Here is a 13486-nt window from a genome sequence, read left to right as displayed (position 1 = left end):
GTTAAGCGGAGAAGCAAGACCTTGACCGATAGAGGTTTAGTGGGTCAAGGCGGCGCCAGCAGCTGGAAGTCGTTGGATGTACATATAAGCTTTCACAAGAAAACGTTCGTTAGATGAATGAACGCGCAGGGCTGGTGCTGATCACCGTGCCAGGGATTAAGTGAAGTTAATGCAAATAATCTAAAGCTTCAGTAAATCAGTATATGAGCTGTCAAAGACGTACATTTATGTGAACGGCAATGATGTAATCTATGGTATGGTTATGTATCATGCAATATTATATCGTGTAAAGGATGAAGGCCAAGACTAACAACTCGATAGTGACTAGCTATTAGCACAGAGCGGACCGTAATAATTGACAAACGTGCTTCGATTCTTGCTGCTTTTTAGCTTATTCATACCGTAAATCGCTTAGGATGTTACATACGTTTTTCTATGAAATAATGAATAATCCACCAACGTAATTGTGCTTTAAAACCCGTCGTGGATAAACATTATACTGTCTGACCCTAAAGCCGTTCATAATCTAAAACCACGTTGTATTGTGCTTATCGATTCGACAACAGGGCGTTATTTTTATTCAAGCAATATCCAAATACTTAGTAATGCTTTTTTTCTAGATATGTCTAAAAATAATAAAAAAAAATTATTTCAAAGAACGCCACACGTTTTCTAACTGCGGGGCCCCAAACGCTTGACTCCGTCTATTCCGTAATACTTTGCCGGTAATGGTGTATAGTCGCGCAACACATCTACCAGCGCCTACCGTTCGTAGCAGATGTGCAAGCAGTTCAATATCGCATATATATATGTATGTCTCCCTAATTACAGCCACCTCCATAAATCACGCGGTCACATCTGGACCAACGAAAACCAATCAGAAGCACGGTGTGTAAAGTGAATTTCAGCAAGGTCCACAACATTGCCGAGGAAAGGTAAAATCTTTTTGAAATGTAAAAGCATTACCTAGCTTTTGTTATTCCCATTCGATAAACTCTACTCCAATGCCACTTTACATTCAGGCAAGCTAATGCTGGCTAAACTGGTTTGGTGGTAGTACTTGCTTAGCAACGAAGTAGTTTAGATCTCTTCAAGGCTATGACTTTGTGGGCATGGATGAAATGGTTACTCAAGCTGCCCAAAAATACGATATTTTTTGGAGTACGAGATTTTGCGTTTTGTGAACATGTCATTAAAAACAAACGCTTAGTGAAATTTTGTGGAGCTAAAATGTGTAGGGTGACCATGCATTCTGAAGTAATCAGTCGTAAAGCAGAGTAATTTCTGCGATAATAAGATGTGTGAACCTGTACAACGTTTAACTGACTCGCTAGGAAAATGGTTTTCTAATATACTTAGTTGAAATAGCTCGAGTTAAGCATATGACACGCTATCACGACGGTATTGTCTTATAGATAGCAAGAACTCCCAGGACAGACCCACAAGTGGAAACTCCAATTTGTAAAATTATTAGCACTTTTCACACAAAATACGTTTGACATAAGTAAACACCGTTGTACTCCTTACACGCAATGTGTTCGAAACTGGTTTTCAAAGCACCACTTTCTCTAATGCCTATTATACTTGAAAAATGCTTGAGTGCTTAAAAAAAAACTAAAAATATTATGTGTTACTTTATAATCATCTTTTATTTGTACTATGAATTAAGCTGCATAATATTTACCTGTACCTAAATTCAGAATACAAAACGGGTACGAACAGAAACGGATAATCCTTTACCTAAAAGAGTTACTCAGAAGGCAGATATATGACTTCTATCACATTCCAGCTTATTATTACCGAAATCTTCACTTGTTTTTATTTGATCACGCATATTACATAGGTATGCAAAACCGTCTCATGCATATAGTGGTGGTGTAAATTTCTCGTATTTAATAAAATATACATTTGTACATGGTTACAAAAAATGCCCACTTTCAAACCATATAGATATGTCACTATAAACGTCGATTTAACTAGGTAGAAGATTAACGGCTTTTATTGTGCGGACAGCGACGTGTCACTGTAGGTAGCACTTTGCATACTAACATGTGGAATCTAGTAAAAGCACTCTTTATGCTGTTAAAACGAGACATTCTAAAACCGGCCAAAATTTTTATCTCATATTTTAATCTCGAATTGTGGGCTATGTGTGAATCAGCCTTTTGTAATTTCGAGAAAAGAGTCTTTAGCCTCGAGCACAAACAAACAAGCCGTTGTACCGTCTACGCAGTAGAGATGAACTCTTCGCCCCCTTTGCTCGCTCACCCAATCTATCTTAAGTGGGCCAATTTGCCTGTTTTCACTAATGCACGTTCTTCTCAACATCATTGAAATGCCATAGATAATTTTGCCGGCTCTTTCCGGTCATTAAGTTCGACCTTAACCGATGTATGCACGGATGCTGAGAAGGGAAAAATAAGTGGAACGTACTTCTGTAACACACGACAACCATCATACAAAATGTTTATGGCTAACCGAGCCATTCAGTCCATGTCATCGGAGAACATGCAGTCTTTTTTAATTTGGAGACGAGCCTTTTGTACGTAAAAATCGCATAACCTTCGTATGGACCGAACGCATACAAGCCTCTTTGGCTCAGGCGAACTCTTGCAGATTTTCTTCATAACCTTCTTGAAAATTTCTTTATAGTCTTCCTTAGAAATCTGATGTTTCTTGTAAAATTTCTTGAGATAACCTCCCACCTCTTTCACCACAACATCTTGAAATTTGGCATTTTCGACGAAAAATTTCGGGAGCTTTTTATTGGTTTTTGGATCCGGAGCTGGTTTTGAATCAACTGAAAATAGAAAATAACAGTTGAAAAAAAAAAATTTAATCTACTGTTGTATTTGCAGGCAACAACATATACTCCCTCTGTATATTAGTGCATTATATGATATGCAAAGGCAACTATGTCAGTAGCCTGTTACAATCCAAGTCTTTCTAAATCGTTTTTACTAATTAGCTTGAACTGTGAAAATGCTATTTTGGGGAAAAAGTCAGTTAATGCTCTCGTGTTTTCATTGCCGACATTATACTAAGCGATGCCATGTTATAGTGTGTTTAAAATTAAAACACCGGAGAAGGAAAACGGAGGTTGCCTAAATTTTGAGCCGTTCACGCTAATAGTGAAATTCGCGCAAATGCAACATAGTTGGTTATTAAAACTAAAAAGACTGTTAACCATAAGTATATATAAGATAGTCTAATCTCGAAGATTTCACCGTTTTTTTTGCATGTTCTATGCCATGTCATCCAGATGTACAAACAAGATGCTCTTATCAATAATAGATCACTTACTGCAGTGTGTGTTGTTGTTAAGAGGAGCATCAGTTCCCGGTGTGGATGTGACTAACTCCAATCCATCGAGGTTGTTGTCATCTGAGTCAACTCCACTGCTATATCCTTCAGCATGGTGAGAAGGCGTTGTGCTGCTAGCAGGCTGTGGTGACTGAATCTCTGTTTCGGCGCCAGGTAGCACGTACGTGCCAGCGATTGGACCTGGTACCAACAGAACGGAATGCCCACTCTGCAGGGCCACATTAAATGTTGACATCATATTACTTGAGGGGAGCAACTGTTCAGAAGTGTCAGTTGCGGCGAAATCTAGCGATTCGTCAGCTTTTGGACGAATGCCGACGAGAAGCTGTGAATCTGGTATTGATTCTGCCTCGCTCAAAGAGTGCTTGCCTGAAGAGCGGCAAGGGCTATACTCGCTCTTAACAGACTCTGGCTCCATCTTAATCTCATTGACTTGATCACGGTCTCTCACTTCCTCAAATGAGGACGACGAGGGGCGATCCTCATCTTGTAAGTCATGTGTTTCAACCTTGAGATGGTCCAACTCGATTTTCGGAGCAGCAACCCTAGGCAGCTCCAGTGAGTCATATTGATCTCTGCATTTTTCCTTTTCGATACGAATATGTCGTTTCGTCAACTTCGTCGGGGAGCGACTTGCTCTTCGACGACTGTCCTCCTCAGCGCTCGAACTTTGGTTTCTCATTCTGTCCTCGCTGCTGGCGCTTTCCCTTCGTCGTCTCCGTTTAACACTTGGACTTCTCTTCTGCCCCGCGCCTTCCATTTTCCTTGGGCTCTTTTTCCACCGCCTACCATCTTCGAAACTGGGACTCCGCTTTCTCCCTCGGTCATCGGTGCTCGCACTTCTCCTTCGCCTCCGATCGTTTTCGACACTTGAGCTCCTTTTGCGTCTTCCGCCTTCACCGCTAGGACTCGTTCTGCTGCGCTGTCTACGTTCAAAACCTGGGTTTTCCTTTCTTCTTCTGGTCCGTTCCGAGCTCGGACTTCTTTTTTGTTTTCGCCCATCAACATTAGGACTTCCTTTCCGCCGTTTGTTCTTTACGCTCGTGCTTCTCCTTCGTCGATTTTCCTCAACACTAGGACTCCTTCTTTTTCGTCTATTATCAGGGCTGTCGCTCTTCTGCCGTTCTTCAGCGCTGGCATCCCTCCTTCGCCTCGGATTCTTTCGCTTACTTGTAGACTCCTTTTCTGCTCGACGCGATTCTCTTGCGCGGCTTCGACTTCTGCTGCGGCTTTTTTTTCTGTTGTAGTCATTTTCCCTTGAACTCCCGTCTTGAAATTTTCTGGATTTTCCCGATTCCCTATCCCAGTCTCTGGCAGGTTTGACTGAACGTTCTGCTCTGTCTCTACCGCGGCTTCTACTTCGCGACCGAATTTGCCGAGAAACTTCACGGCTTCGACTTCTGCTGCGGCGATACGAATCTCGCGGGAGACTTCGCTCGGCAGGCCGAGGTTCTCTCTCGATTTGCGTCGGGCTTCTGGAAACGCTTTTTTTCCTTGAGAAACACTGTATTTGTGGGCTGCTTTCTCGAGAAATTCGTTCTTGCTTTATTCGCGGACTTCGTGGCAAACTTCGCTCGCTAGATGGCCGCTCCTCTTTAATTTTTGGACTTCTCGATATATATCGTTCGCGGTTTAATCCACTCTCCGTCTTAATTCGTTTTAGACTATTAGAAGGGCTTCGTTCTTTCGATTTTCTCTCTTTCTTAATTCTTTGAGGACTACCGTCGACGGATCGACGCTCTCTTTTCATCGTTCGGTTAAAACTTCTGCTACGCGACCGTCTTGAATACCCACCCCCCATGCTTCTTTCTGACTCCCGTTCCTTTTGCGTAATTTGTGACCCTTTTCTCCTATCTGTTGTTGTGGACCTCTTACCGTCATATGATCTCGCCCCATTTCTCGTATATGCTTCTTTAAAAGCTGAAAAGATAAGGATGTTACAATACATGACCTGTTTTTTTCTTAAAGCAACAAACCGAAATGTAATTATCCTGTTGTTCGATTCTCTCAGTTGCTTGTGTGCGTATCGCTAAACTCAAAAACGCTCTAAGTAAACATCCTTGTACCCAAATCGTTTTTAGTAGATTGAAAGTATATGTAAGGAGATTTGACCCATTGTAATGATCGTTCACATTGATTCATCCCTAAATAACAAACGACCTCCGGTTTCTGCTAAGTCATCGGTAAGACTGAATCAACGATCTATTTCTTGGCGTCTATCGCAAATATAACCTATTTTCTTGTTGTATAAAAAATATGAATCTTGCGACCCACAATTCAGCAGCTGGTTTTCTCTGAGCTTTATCGACATTTCAAAATTCAGACATTACAGAAAAATATACGCATTTCGCTTAAGCCATGCGTTGAGATTCTCACACTACTCCTATGAAATACTTATAGCCAAATGCATTTCTTAATAGCTAGAGTAGCAAAAGTATTCACTACATGTCATAACGTTAGGAATTGAAATGTGACAGTATGAACCAATCGAGTTCCTGCTCTTAACTGAAGCTTAATAATCCCATGTCCAGTATATCTGCTTCATATCGCACCGATCGCGTATATTAACCACACTCATTCTATCTCTAAGCATGTATTTTGCATTATCGAAATAAGTCAATATCGAAATAATGCCACCATGAACCTTTTGGGCAAAGTGGACGCGACTGCACGCGAAAGACGATGAAAATATTTACAACCAACCAAAAAATTTCATCAGTAATCTGTCCCAGTAGTCTGTAGGAAAAATGAAAGGCAAATGTGTCATGCAATACAGTAATATAAGTAGTCACAGAGCAGCCAACACCTACCGATGGTGAGCATATGTGAGATCGCGCGTGCTAATAAACGCTTGTCGGCCAAATCAAATGAAATTAGAGGTATGGAGGAACGCCTTCGCAGCCTTTACTAAGCCATTGTAGAAATCGGTAGGGGCCCAAGCGGGATGCCCAAGCAGGTCCGGAGATCGTAGCTAATATTAAAATCGTGACCCAACAAAACAATTCTAGAGAATCAGTACAACGTTACAGTTCGCTTTGCTTAGTCCTTTCTTTCATAAGGAACATGATAGCAAGCCGACAAGAAAGTAATACAACTTTCTGCATCAAAAATCAGGAGAGAATCGATTCAAGCTGACCTAGTCAATTTCGTGAAGTACGTTTTCCGCCCAAGTGTTTGCCCTTATTGCATAGTACATACATATTTTAGGATTATGGAAAGAGAAAATATGGTAAAGTAAAAAATCTTACTTCTTTCGCCCTCATGGCGCTCCGTCTTGATCTTTGATGAGCTCGCTTCTGGATCCCCACCTTCGCCGGCTGAATTTATATATCTGTTAGGTTTCTCCGTTAAAAGCATAGGTTGCGGTGCAGCCTCATCAAAGTTCACGGGTTCGGTCTTTACTCGGCATAAGTCGAAATAACACGGTACCTCTCTAGGCTCTTCTTTGATAGATAGCCGTGGGTGAAACGATAGAGCTGGCGCTACTGAAAGACCTGACTGGTCATCGTCGAGCTCGCTGAACGCACTCAGTGAATTTATCACAGTGGGTGTTGTCAGTCGGAGCGAATTAATCCAACCGTGTGATGCCTGAACTGCCTTCTTCCTGACAACGTTTTGCTCCGCTTCGGCGTAAGGCGGTGGTTCTGATTTTACTGCCTTAGTATCTGACGCATTTAAATCATTACCTACAACGACTGTTCGTCGTAAGTGTTCCGGGCCGTCTAGCACGGACGCCTCAACTTTGATCTTAATACACTGGTACGCTTGCTCATCGTCGGGTTCTTGCTTAATTTGCAAAGGGGATGAGGGTATCTCTTGCTTGATATACAAGCTAGCCTGGCTATCTAGCTGTTGCTTAGTTGAGCTCGTATCAGCCGTTCCCGTATCAGCGGTTATATCTGATGTAACTGCATCAGCGATATTCCGCAATCGTTCGAGGCAAAGGGCTGAGGCTTGTTGTGTACTGGTTCCCACTGACTGCTGCGAGTCCTGCTTAGACAGCCTTGGCCGTCTCGGCGAATCAACTTCACATGATGTTGACATAACGTTAGTAAGTACATCTTCTATAGTGTTGTCATATTTAGAAATAATATTCATGTCTACCCTGGATACTCGTGACGGCTTATAATGCATATCCACTCCGTCGCTATTCACTGCTGGCCTTGTTTCTGAGACAATAGGAACAGCCGGTAGTTTCGTGGGAGGCGAGCTATCAAATGAGCTTCGCCTCGTAAATGACGAGGATGACGATGGCGTGAATATCTTTGATGCGCGGGCTTTGGCAGTTGATGTGACGGACTCGTTTACTAAAACCACTTTTCCTGATGGGTCTCGCTTAAGCTCGGACTTTCTACTTAGCAAGACTGATTGCTTTTCTAGCAGCCCACTAAGAAGATCTCCGCCAGCAGGTGGTGGTGGTGACGGAGGACGAAGTTCTTGCTCAAGTTGTCGAGACCGGCTGGTAGGAAGATAGTCTTCGCTGTCACTACCACCAGGCTCATAGTTGTTCCGACTTCCAAAAACGTGTAGGTCCGGGACCAGTCCACTGATACCTCCTCGGCTAACTTTTATAGACTCGAATGCCACCGTCCCACGACTCGTCGACGGCTCGTCTATACTCAACGCACTGAAGCCGAAACTGTTTCGATTAAGCTTGTTTAGGACACGGTCGGATAAACCAAGCGATCGCGCGATACGGCACTGATGGTCAAGGGATGACGTGTACGCCTTTCGGACAATGGTTTTTCGTCGTCCGCCTTTTCGTCGGCTAGTTTTTCGGCGAGTAGTTTTTCGGCGTTTAACGGTTGTCATACTTTTTCGTTTCTTTGTGCTTTTTTTTCGTGTAGTAGAAATTTTTTTTTTTTGAGTTGAGGATTTTGAGGATGCCGTTCCTGCTGTCATGCTTGTAAGCGCCCTTCGCCGCCCGGAAGATCCTCCAGCGCGTTGAGACTGACTACTTGTTCCGGGAGCCCCGCCACTGGCCCCTCGACGCGTCGACTGTACTGCTCTTCGAACCCTCTCCGTAGCTCGTGTACGTGGAACGAATATACCAAAACTTTCGTCACCGTCTCCTAGCAGCGACTCGTTTTCGTCATCATCTATCTCGCCCGGTACGCACCTATACGGATAAAGGAAAACAAATATGATGTTCTGTTATTCAAATGATTATTTTTAGATCGCAGCTGGAAATGAACAGGCCAGGTAAATAAATTATTTGTACACCTCGTTGGCACTACAACGATGGTACGACCTCGCCGCTACAAGGATATTTTGGTTATCAGAAATGAACTTAATACTCTGATTTAAGGTCACAAAGCATTTTGTAGGTTTTAATGATGAAGTCGAAATCCTGAAGGATACCTTTGAAGAGACGTATCCCGCACTTAATCAATTTCGACAATAAATCTAGAGAAGTGAACCTGCCACCCTAAAAACACCTTTCGAGAATGCTGTTCACGATGTCGGTGTCTATGCATTAAGCATTTGGCAGCATTTGCAGGAGCTACAGTCGAACAAGCGAAACGTCAAAAAGACTGTCGGCTATAATAACTGTAATGAACTTTAAGTTGTCAATGTGGATTCATTATCACGAATTTTTCGCAGAAAAATGAGGATGATATGCTAGAAATCCTTAGAATAGCTATCTTTAGCCCTATCTACGGAACGGGTTTAAAGGCAGATCCCTCCAATAAGTAATCTGCACTGCTAACTCCTGTAGTGTATAAAATCCAGCAAAGTATCTTAGTTCAAGTCATATATCAAGATACTAATGCATAGAAACTGATATTAGACGCCCAATTTATCAACAAACCAGGATACGGAACATTTTAGCTACTGGACATTCAGTTCAACGGAGCAACCAGACGCAACAAATCTTGGTGCTATATAGTTCGATTTCAAACTTGCTTAAAAACAAGTCACACACAGCAGACTAACCTCGAAGCTTTTGGCCCTTCTTCCGCACTGTGAAACAGACAACTTTTTGATAGCTTGGTTCGCAGCTTACCTTTGCATTAGAACCTTTAAAGTTTGTGCAAACGGCTAGTATTCTGAGCGTTAAGTGTAACGTCTATATGCCCTCAAAGCTTTGGATGTATATAATGTGTATAAACTCATTTTTATAGGCCTCGTTTTTTAAAACGGTATTTTACATTTTCAATAAAATGTGAATATATTATACACGCGCTATTTATGGCGTGCAATCACCCTATTGCGAAGATTGTTAGCTTGGTCATTAAATATATTAATTAGCACTTCAATTCTAGGTCATAAGGCCTCTTCTAGGCATCACAGTCAGTTGTAGAGAAAGAATCAGCAAAATTTGGTTTGGTAGTGGTATTGCCAGGTACATTACATCGTCCCGAAACAAATCTTTTTCTGTCAGAAGCATGCACATCCTTAGTTAGACAAGACGCTATAAAACAATAATTTGGATCAATAAGGCTTAAATAAAAGCAATTTCACATAAAATTGCTGAGGTGTTGATTATAAATAAAGCATTGTATTGCAAATCCCCTTTGCTAATCGAAGCAAGTCTGTTCTGACGTTGACAAGGTAAAGATTTGGACTAACTGAAGCAAACAGTAAAGCCTTAGTCTTAGTTTCGTTAAGAACATCGAGTACTATAGCCTCTCTATAGTCTGTCATGAATATAAAGGAAACTATAAACGGCACTACTAGTTTTTCTCTGTTAAATTCAGTTTAATATACATAAACCATAGAAAGTATACCTGGGGCAAAACCACTGTCCCGGAGGGACAGATGCCAATGGTGGGCTAAGACATGCGCAGTGATAAGCATCGTCGCATTCGTCACACAAAAGTAGGGTATCCTCTCTGTCAGAACTACCACACACGACACATACGATGTCGTTCACGTAGGCATTTAAGTCAAGCTCTTCAGGTGTGATCTGTTTTACTGGCACCTCTTCAAGGATCGATCCTGAAACAGGCATGCATCGTTGTTTAATCAAGAGTGGAAAGTCGGGGAAATAATTAGCAACTGACCCGAACCTCAATATTTTAATCCATATAAGGTATCTATATGATTTGACAATTGTTCTCGGCCATTAGCCAACATGCAAACATTTAAAATTTTGCGACACTAAAGGGCACATTCGTAAACTCATTGGAGTATTACCACAACAAATCTACAAAGGTCTACCTTGTAGAAGAATTTTTATGTTCCGAAAAGCAGTTCGGCAGAGAGGGCAAGTAGAATTGTTACGGCTCCAGGCAACGATACATTCAAAACAAAAAATATGTTCACATCCGTCTGGCCGACCTAAAACAGATAAGAAGACATCGATGATAAACTGCATTTTTTGCTTAACATATCTATAATAGTTTCCTTACTGGTATGGGTTACTGCTGTTATTACTTATGATACCATTGCAAAACTAGTTAGAGAGACAACACGTGATCCAGCTTACCCTGTAAGGCCGCACCATCCAATTTACCAAGACAGATGGGGCATGCATTACCAGCCCCTCCAATCGAACTAGAATCGCTTTCGGCGTCACTACTTTCGACGACAGCTTTGTCTTTAGCGAGACGACGTCGCCTGCTGCTTCCTGCTTCGACTTCGCTACCAGAATCGGAGTGATCCGAACTTGATGCACTGCTACTGCTGCTTAGTACTCGTCGAATACCTTTTTTTCGTGGCATGATCAGACTGTCGTCGGAACTAGATTCGCCATCGTCCGACTGTATGGCTGGGCCCCCACGCCGCTGAAAATGTAATGACGTTTATAACGTTTTGCTAACGTACAGCCTAATTCGAATAATTAAACGATATTCGAGAAGGGAGCATCATCGGCCTCTGCAAGCTGGCTATAGAACATGAGTCAATGGGCAAGTTCGCAGATTGAGCTCCAGCGCTAATAGAAAGTGCGATGTCAATTGTATCTCTGAATGTTTACTAGTAAAATTTGATATAGCCTACAATTATTAAAACTTGATTGCATGTACTGTTATTGCTTCGGTAAACCATTAACCGTGTGGTAATATTTATAGTGTAACCTAATGATATCTACAACTGAGTTGACATCGGCGTTCTCTTTTTCAAACAACGTATTCCTGATGATGCTAAAGTTAATGAATGTTATCTGGATTGTTCTCTTGTTTAACACAAACCACGAATGGTCAATTCGGATTTCCGATTTGCTCACTATAATATCCGATTATATATTAAATGCTCCACATATACTCCTAAAAAGAAAGGAATTCACCAGCAAATATACATGTAACTGAGCAATGCGCTTGTTTAATACATAAATCTAACAACAAAGTTGACAATAGAGTTAATAAATAAATTGCTAACAAATAAAACTATAGATCATGGCTGGAACTGTTTATTTAACAAACCGGGACAAAACCGCATGAATTTGAGACAGGGAGGTCACACGCAGCGGGAACGACATCGGCTAATCAATAGAAAAAAAGGGCATGCCTTACGTATTAATACTCTTAATAGATATGGCTATCCTTACGTTGATTTCCTTTGAAATATTATTTTATAAACATATGAAACATGAAACTTTAATATTTAGTTCTTGATAATACTGAATTTTCTGCAGCGTATTTGCAGTCGTATTGTCTTACCGAAGACAAGACAGAATATCCGGAAAGTTTGTCAGAGACACAATTTGTGAAACAAGTTGTTGGGATCTGACTATGTAACAATAGTATAATCAGGCATGATATACATATGGGTATAATGCAGTTTGATAGATATACATATGTGATGAAGAAATATGAAGAATGAAGAAAAAATAAGTCAAGTGAATTACTTGTATATTCTGGAATATATTTGATGTGCACGCAATTCGTTGAAACTAGACATACATTTCATTGAAAGACGCGTTTACCTTTCTTTGGCGGGTGCCGATGCTATCTGATTCTTCATCAGTGGACATTGTTGCGAGGGTTCGCCGTAAAGATTAGGCGATTAGTGATCCTATAGGCTTCAGCTCTAAAATGGCAATAAAACACATAGATAGTATCAGAAGACCACAGCGCAAGCACAATCGTGTACAAAAAAATTATCCAAATTAGTTGCACTCTTCTAATAACTTAATTAGGTCGAAACAGTCTTTCGTGATCATAGGTGCTCATCGAAGTCGTGTTTCTACAGCAGCTTCATATTAAAAATGCACGAGCTATAATATATCTACAATACATATCTATGTACAATCAATAAAGCGTTTTTGCTTGAAATTGTTTGCAGTTTCCATTGAATGGAACAACATGTGCAGCTTTCAAAATACATTTTTCCTTACCCTTGGAAACAAAAGGTCTTTCTATATCAAATCACGCGGCTAGACCTTTGGTCAGGATCATTGCTTAATCTCGTCACTGTTATATTATCACCGTCGAAAGTGTTCCCTTTGAAAATCATCAGAAGGACCGATCACAGTTTCCTTATAAGTGTGCTAAACAGACACACCATGACCATCACGAACACATAATACTGCTCTCATTTCATTGTCGTCAATTAATGTTTTCTGCATTCCAACAATATTTCGATACGAAGACCTACGACGTACGCAACATTCACCACTAGCACAACTTCTTGATCTCCGTACAATTGTCCGCTTCTTGATCACGGATCGACAACATACTACAGCGCGTCAATTTAGGCGAGCAGGGGCTAGAGGACTTCGAAACAATCAACACTGGGAGACGCGGTCTCTATCTAATGCCATGTCCAAAATAAATCGAAGCCGCTACTTGCATGACCAACCGGGCGCAAGCGGTCTACTAGATTCTAGTTGTCACGTAGCAATTGATAATTAGAAGTTTACAAATAATGTACTCCTCATGCGTTGTTAAATACCACATAAGTTGTAACAGAGGGACTTGAAACAGCAACCGGCAACTGGTCTATGTCAGCATAAGTGGCTAAGCCGTCGAACCCACCGTGTATCCTTAACGATACCAATAAATTGATAGGAATTTTCCTTGGGACTAAGTCGTTACGATCTTCAGTTCCTGGCTCTAAAACCGGGGCCCACTAGTTTAAAATTTCCGCTGAGACATATGACTTCGCTAAGCTTGAAACCCGCGAAAAAAATAATTGACGCATTAAAAGAAAGAATCTATTTCGATTACGTAATGAACACGATTACGTTAAATGGCACTTAAGATATTATTTAGGACAT

General features: G+C 41.3%; 1 protein-coding gene across 1 annotated transcript; it reads right to left on the bottom strand.

Annotated features, from left to right (window-relative positions):
- Positions 1-1623: 1623 nt before the first annotated feature.
- LOC111272066 (uncharacterized) lies at positions 1624-13007 on the bottom strand. Its single transcript, XM_022853245.2, has 8 exons — positions 12605-13007; positions 12194-12297; positions 10757-11054; positions 10489-10608; positions 10056-10266; positions 6573-8443; positions 3304-5244; positions 1624-2800 (listed from the first exon to the last, which is right to left on the bottom strand). The coding sequence occupies exons 2-8, from the start codon at positions 12239-12241 to the stop codon at positions 2487-2489; spliced, it is 4803 nt and encodes a 1600-aa protein (XP_022708980.1). The 5' UTR covers positions 12242-12297; positions 12605-13007; the 3' UTR covers positions 1624-2486.
- Positions 13008-13486: the final 479 nt, after the last annotated feature.

Source organism: Varroa jacobsoni, unplaced genomic scaffold (genome assembly GCF_002532875.2).
Source record: "Varroa jacobsoni isolate VJ856 unplaced genomic scaffold, vjacob_1.0 contig01508, whole genome shotgun sequence".
Lineage (NCBI taxonomy): Eukaryota > Metazoa > Arthropoda > Arachnida > Mesostigmata > Varroidae > Varroa > Varroa jacobsoni.
This window is presented reverse-complemented; position numbering and strand designations above follow the sequence as displayed.

Excerpts from the sequence above, each read along its gene's own strand:
- LOC111272066 (XM_022853245.2), bottom strand. The coding sequence starts at position 12,241 with ATGTCCACTGATGAAGAATCAGATAGCATCGGCACCCGCCAAAGAAAG. Across the intron at positions 11,055-12,193 it reads TCGGCACCCGCCAAAGAAAG|CGGCGTGGGGGCCCAGCCAT; the intron begins GTAAACGCGTCT and ends TTACATTTTCAG. Across the intron at positions 2,801-3,303 it reads TAACAACAACACACACTGCA|TTGATTCAAAACCAGCTCCG; the intron begins GTAAGTGATCTA and ends TTCTATTTTCAG.